This window comes from Aegilops tauschii, chromosome 3, assembly GCF_002575655.3.
Source record: "Aegilops tauschii subsp. strangulata cultivar AL8/78 chromosome 3, Aet v6.0, whole genome shotgun sequence".
Lineage (NCBI taxonomy): Eukaryota > Viridiplantae > Streptophyta > Magnoliopsida > Poales > Poaceae > Aegilops > Aegilops tauschii.
Window position 1 is genome coordinate 88,538,832 of NC_053037.3, and position 7,105 is coordinate 88,545,936.

Consider the following 7,105-nt stretch of genomic DNA (forward strand, 5'->3'; position numbering starts at 1 on the left):
ATTGTTGGGTATATAAACGAGAGAGAACTAAATAATTGATGTGGTGTTTCTTCAATATACAACTTGTTGCATATTGAGCTTCACTTAATTTGTAGTATTGTTTGTGCACTTTGCCATGCCTCATTAAATCGGACATGCATCATACTTGATTGTGCATCATGTCATGTTTATGTGATGGTTGTTTACTATGTTGTTTGCTTCTCTCGTTAGCTTCGCTTTCGTTCCGGAGTTGTGAGGATTTGTTCAACTTCGTCCGTTTGTCTTCTTCATGGACTCGTTCTTCTTCCTAGCGGGATCTCAGGAAAGATGACCATACCCTCGAAATCACTTCTATCTTTGCTTGCTAGTTGTTCGCTCTATTGCTATGCCGCGCTACCTACCACTTGCTATATCATGCCTCCCATATTGCCATGTCAAGCCTCTAACCCACCTTCCTAGCAAACCATTGTTTGGCTATGTTACCGCTTTTGCTCAGCCCCTCTGCGTTGCTAGTTGCAGGTGAAGATGAAGATTGCTCCATGTTGGTTTATGGTTATGTTGGGATATCACAATATCTCTTATATTATTAATGCATCTATATACTTGGTAAAGGGTGGAAGGCTCGGCCTTATGCCTGGTGTTTTGTTCCACTCTTTCCGCCCTAGTTTCCGTCATACCGGTGTTATGTTCCTTGATTTTGCGTTCCTTACGCGGTTGGGTGATTTATGGGACCCCCTTGACAGTTCGCTTTGAATAAAACTCCTCCAGCAAGGCCCAACCTTGGTTTTAACATTTGTCACCTAAGCCTTTTTCCCTTGGGTTCTGCAGACTCAAGGGTCATCTTTATTTAAACCCCGGGCCAGCGTTCCTCTGGGTGTTGGTCCAAACTAGAGCACCGTGCGGGACCGTCCCTTGGCAACTTGGATTACGTTGGTACCTGTACGCTTCGCTTATCCGGTGTGCCCTGAGAACGAGATATGTGCAGCTCCTATCGGGATTTGTCGGCACAGCGGGTGGTCTTGCTGGTCTTGTTTTACCATTGTCGAGATGTCTTGTAAACCGGGATTCCGAGACTGATCGGGTCTTCCTGGGAGAAGGTTTATCCTTCGTTGACCGTGAGAGCTTATAATGGGCTAAGTTGGGACACCCCTGCAGGGTATTATCTTTCGAAAGCCGTTCCGTTGCTTCTCTTCTCGCTCTTATTTACGTATGTTAGCCACCATATATGCTTAGTCGTTGCTGCAACCTCACCACCACTACCCCCTTTCCTACCCTTAAGCTTAAATAGTCTTGATCTCGCGGGTGTGAGATTGCTGAGTCCTCGTGACTCACAGATACTTCCAAACAGTTGCAGGTGCCGATGATTCCAGTGCAGGTGACGCTACCGAGCTCAAGTGGGAGTTCGACGAGGAACGTGGTCGTTACTATGTTTCTTTTCCTGATGATCAGTAGTGGAGCCCAGTTGGGACGATCGGGGATCTAGCATTTGGGGTTATCTTTTTTTCATTTGGATCTTGACCGTAGTCGGTCTATGTGTGAATTTTGGATGATGTATGAATTAATTTATGTATTGTGTGAAGTGGTGATTGTAAGCCAACTCTCGTTATCCCATTCTTGTTCATTACATGGGATTGTGTGAAGATGACCCTTCTTGCGACAAAACCACAATGCGATTATGCCTCTAAGTCGTGCCTCGACACGTGGGAGATATAGCCGCATCGTGGGCGTTATATCAACACAGGAGCCAGGGGAGACTACGGGGCCATCATCAAGGAGATAAAACTTCAAGCTTCAACTTTTACTTGTTCTTTTATTTACGAAAGTCGTGCTCTCAACTATGAAGCACATAGTTTAGCCAAATATGTACTTAATCTCGGTCAGGGGCGCCATGTTTGGTTTGGCCAACCCCATGATCCGAACCGTATCCCACTCTATGTGGCGTTTGATGAATAAAGTTTTGGCTAAACCCTCAAAAAAAGGGTCACTAATCCGGTTGAATAAGGGGATTACATTTCCCAAAAGACAATATTGCAAGAGCCCAAATGAATCTGACATGGAATTGGGCTAAACCAACAGAGCTGAAAATTGTCAATTAACAGAAGAACTGAAGAGTACAAGGACACAACATCGATAAATGGCACAAAGCATCTAATTATACTCGATTATATTCAAGTCTCCTGCTGTAATTTCAGATTTAACTACAAGTAAAACTAAATCAACCATAATGGCAACAGTTAAGCAAGCAAAAATAGCCGCACAACTACGGTTTTGACTAGCGGCCTTCATTCTGTCTAAGTCCGAAGTTGTTCAGGAGAAACTTCACCGTAAAATCCCCAGCTACACCTCTCATTTTCGGATAAGAGGTGCACAGTGGTACTCAATTGACTAATTACAGAGTACAAACAAGGTATAGAGCTGATTTAGTATCACAGTATTTCAAGCAAGCATGTGTCGGAAGGATTAGAACATCTTCACTGGTGAAGCCATTGCTCTAGTCGCATGTTATAGACCCATCCTCTACCCTGTACCACTTGCCGTTAACATTGATCTCTCCCCGCATGAGCTTCCTGAGGCGCACATGTGTGCAAACCATCCAGTACATGCCGGCAAGGCCAAAGATGAGAGAGGCCAATGCCTCTTTACCCCTGCCCTTTGGGATTGTATGATAGAACATAAGCCAGCTACAAACAGATAAAAAGGTCATTAGTTTCTACCCAAATAAAAGCACGTGTCTACCAATAATCAATGGACAGAATGACATGTCAATTAAGAAACAAAGAGGAATTGGATCAAGAAATGGTTCGCCATTGTTGAACGCGGCCTAACGAATTCATGCTAAAAGAGGCTATCTTATAATGGTATGATAAACACATATTACGAGACTCCAACTGATAGGCTGCATGTCATACCAACTCAAAATGGGAAGGAAATGAAATACGAAGTAGTTCATCAATGCTGACGTATGCTTGTGAAATTCAGGTGCAAGCTACTTCGGACATAGTAGGTTATGTACGTAAAAGTTTATGATTCATTAACAGCGAATGGCATAGGGTGATAATAAATCATAAATGGCCAAATAGATTAGGAAATACAGCAATTACACACTTAAAGTTTCTCAATATCACAGTATAAGCTTTGAGTATACTTGCGTAATTCACACAGATATGTTCACAGGACACTCACAATAAAGGTATGTTGCATTGCTGTGAACAAAAATTAAGCAATGTTGCTACAGTTGTAACATGCTCACCAGAAGTTCTGTTTCATGACAGTTCTTAATTGCTCATATGTCGAACCACCCGAGGACTTGCCCTTGCATGCATCTTCGTACCACTGAAATAGCAATTTAGTGATCAAGTGGCAATTCAAATAGAGAACAGATTATAAAACCCAATATATTTCCACAAACTTAATGCCCCCACTTCAAACTGACCACAAACGTGTTCTACCCCTAATATCAAGGTATGGCACTGTCGGAGTAAATGGCCACAGGTAGCTTAACCGACTCCCCCTGGCTCTTTAAAAAATTATCAGGCCTTTCGAGCCTTCAAGTATCCAGAGCATGGGGCCGCCTTCCTCCGGCCGGCTATCCCCAGGACCGACTACCCGAAGACGACCCGGCCTCAAAAATCTTCCCGAAGAAAACTACGAGATGGCCGACTCCAGGAAGCCGGCCCCAAGAGGACCGACTCCCAGAAGCCGGCCATTAAGGGAGCCGACTCCCAGAAGCCGGCCAAGACTGCATCCACATAACGGTGATACGACGGGGCGTGGCCGCAGTACAGCCCACTAGCCCCTTATCCCGGAACAGGCATGGTCACAGGGAGCCGTACGGGTCAGCCATCTCCCGTCCGGCGCGGCACTGTAGCCATGTTGACCTCGATGCCACCCACGACAGGCGCCAGTACGGGCCGCGGGCGGCGGGCCCCTTTAGCCAGAGAGACGCTCGAAGGCGGCCCGGCCTCCCCTAGTCGGCCGGGGGCGTGGCCGGCTCCCAATAGCCGGCTACCTCCCTCCCTCGAAATATGTGCCTCATTAAGGAGACAAGACGAGGTGAGGCTACAGTGAGAGCCCGCAAGACGGCGGCACTGTAGCCATGCTTATCTCGACAAAGCCCTCGTCATCATAGACGAGGCAACATTAACCAGCCGCCGACAAGGCCCCCAAGCGGTGGGGCCGGCCTGTCGGCCAAGAAGCCGGCAGCCGGCGGGACCCACCAGTCGGCGGGCCCCAATGGCCGGCGGAGAAGCCGGCGAGCACAGACACTGACGGCTGGGACCCGCGCCCAGCCGGATTACCATTGTACCCCTGGGGGTAGGCCTATATAAGCCCTCCGGGACACCCATGCAAAGGGTTGATCTCATAGAGTTTCACACACCAAATAGAGAGAAAATGAGAGCTAGCCTTGCCCTTCTTCCTCCCCTAGCCAAACAGCTCAAGGAGCACTTGTAGCTACTTGTATTGATCTAGTGATCATGCGGAGACCCCGCAGAGCAGGACTAGGGGTGTTATCTCCACAGAGAGCCCCGAACCTGGGTAAGATCCACCGGCGTGCATGTCTTCGCCTTATCCCGTTTCCAGGCACCGGCGATGTCTTACTGGCTCCCACAATAATAAGCCACCCATTGGCATATATCACACCTACCACCCGACAGGCACCTACCTCGCTTTATTCTCCCTAAAATGCTTGTAAGGAGTGGATACTAAACCACTCACCTATGCCGGTAGGGGATGGTTCAAACACATCCTACCTTTCCAAAATTATACACTCACACCGTGCTAGCCTGAGACAAACATGAAACATCACAATATACTGTGGGCAATTGCACCTCCACTTTCTTCTGCTTAGATAGATGGCTACTACATGAACCACTGGCTACAGCCTTCCCTGCCTTACACTCCCACCAGCTACAACAAAATGCTTTCGTAGCACAGATTTCGCAGGTGGGGACTGAACAACGGTTTCGTAATCGTCTAACCGAACAGGCTGCAAGGGAGGTTGCCGCTGTTAATGAAAAATCAGGTGGGGGCAGCAACCATGCGGGGCACAAATACGGTATGATGCCACGCAAATCCCGGCACGGCACCCCGCCGCGGTAACCAGAGCCTCGGGCCCTCGGTGCATACCTGCTTGTTGGGGATCCGAATGACACCGGAAGGAGCATCGGATGGCGGGAAGATCCTTGGAAGGAGAAGATGCCGTTCAGCGCGGCGACACCGTGACAGCAGGACGACGCGGGAGACGGCAGGCGCTCCGAGCCGCGACGGCGCGGACCCGCGGCGGAGGAGCTGCCCCAGCGAGAACCTAGGCGTCGCCATCCTGCTCGGGGTAGCCGCTAGGGGGGGAGGGGGCGGGTGGGGATTGGGACCGATTTGATTCGATTCTCGCTTCCCGTCCGTACCCTCACCGGCCACCGCGCCGGCCGAAATGTGACGGGCAGACGGGGGTTTCCTGACGGGCAACGGGGTGACGAACAGCGCAGACGGGGGTTCCCGTCTCGCGTGAAGGGTTGTGGGTTCGCGCATATGGGCCAGCCCGTTAGCGTGGTCGCTCGCTCTCTCGTTCTACCTGCTGCTTTCGTCTGGTTTTTATTTTTTTTCGTTTTCTTTTATTTTCTTTTTTTGGCAGGGAACTTTGAGAACTTTATTTAACTATAAGGGCATTCGCTGAACAATCAGCCAATATGCTGCTTACCAGGAAGCCGAGAGTATCTTCCGGCCAGCTTTCCATGACAGTGGGTGTGCAAGCATGTTTGACACACAAATGAGCTGAATAGCTAGCTGATCAATCATCCAAGTCTATTACATAATAGGCCATTTCACTTCGAAAGTGATATTCTGAGCTTGTACACTTAGGCCACAAAAGACAATAGTTATCCCTCAAATATTTCCAAGAAACTATAGTTAACCCCCAAAGTATCAGACCCCGCAAAAAAAACCAAAATACCATGTAACCAACATCCAGACATTAGAAGAAATTTTCACCATAAAGACTATTATCATCACAAGTAGGGGGAGCTGTTGGGAGCTTAGTAAAGCTCTCAATGGCAATGTACTTTGCATTCTCTGCATTTGGGCTTCTCTTGCTGCCATCATTCTCCACGTCTTCTTTGGGCTGTACATCATCCTTTTTCTTTCTTTTTGTTGCTGCCAATGAAAGTTCTACTAATTAGTGTATTAATGCTCCTTTTTTGGTTGAAGCAAGAGGTTTAGTTGCCCTGCGCTTGCCCATGTGCAACTTATGAAGCCAATTTTTCTTTCTTTTTGAATTTTTTAATTGAACCTCCTTTTTCTTCGGTCATGCAGCTCTTAGCAAGCCATCTTCTTGCTGCATATTTGGGTCATTATTTTCCTGGGCCTTGTTCACTCATGTCAGAAGTAGATGCATTGATTTTTTTTTCCTGCAACTGTGGACCAACACAATCAAGTGTATTTTCTAATATCAAGCAACATTCTGTAGAGTAGGCCACTTTATATGCCATGTCATGAAATTTTTGAGACAGTCCCTAGTAACGGAGCAGAGCTTCCAGTTTTGGATTTGTATCATTCCTTCCTTGCCTATCCAATATGCTTCCTTTACGTGCTTCCCTAGTCCATCTCTTCAAGATAAAATGCGTTGGCAATGTTTTTACGTTCGTCAAATCAAGCACTTTCAATCCATGTCCACACAATTTTTCTGTCCTTTCAAAGATTCTGCAAGTACATGTTGTTGTTTGGTTCAAAGGATCACCTATGACCATACGCTCATCTTCAAAAGTTAAATCACCATACAAACTACCAATAGTAAGAACATATTTGTTTTCATCCAATAATCTAGTGCATGCAGCCATGGATCTTTCATACTCGCTTCGGAAAGCTTCAAAAACAATTGGAGTGTAAACTTTGCTTACTTGTACCAACATAGGCGTGCTCACCTTGATTCTTGGTATGTTTTTTCTTGCTTCAAATTTAGATTCCAGCTCTTTGTTTCTTTTTACCTCCACTGTCCTTGCAAAATGTTTCAAAAAATCTAACAATGTGAAATCAGATTTCAAATGGTTCTTCAATGAATTGTTGAAGCTCACACTTAGTTGTGTACTCCTCACACCCAAACTGAAGGCATCTCGCATAAAACATTCAACCAATT

At 46.8% G+C, this 7,105-nt stretch overlaps 1 protein-coding gene across 1 annotated transcript; it reads right to left on the reverse strand.

The window, feature by feature from the left end:
• Positions 1-2,106: 2,106 nt before the first annotated feature.
• Positions 2,107-5,430, reverse strand: LOC120976508 (uncharacterized). Its single transcript, XM_040403556.3, has 3 exons — positions 5,107-5,430; positions 3,230-3,312; positions 2,107-2,660 (listed from the first exon to the last, which is right to left on the reverse strand). Exons 1-3 carry the CDS (start codon positions 5,296-5,298, stop codon positions 2,471-2,473), a joined length of 465 nt encoding a protein of 154 aa, XP_040259490.1. The 5' UTR covers positions 5,299-5,430; the 3' UTR covers positions 2,107-2,470.
• Between the last annotated feature and the right edge of the window lie 1,675 nt (positions 5,431-7,105).

Bases quoted from the DNA above. Each gene is read 5' to 3' on its own strand.
- LOC120976508 (XM_040403556.3), bottom strand. From the start codon at position 5,298: ATGGCGACGCCTAGGTTCTCGCTGGGGCAGCTCCTCCGCCGCGGGTCC. The intron at 3,313-5,106 runs GTATGCACCGAG...TTGCTATTTCAG, and splicing joins TTCGGATCCCCAACAAGCAG to TGGTACGAAGATGCATGCAA. The intron at 2,661-3,229 runs GTGAGCATGTTA...ATCTGTTTGTAG, and splicing joins GTCATGAAACAGAACTTCTG to CTGGCTTATGTTCTATCATA.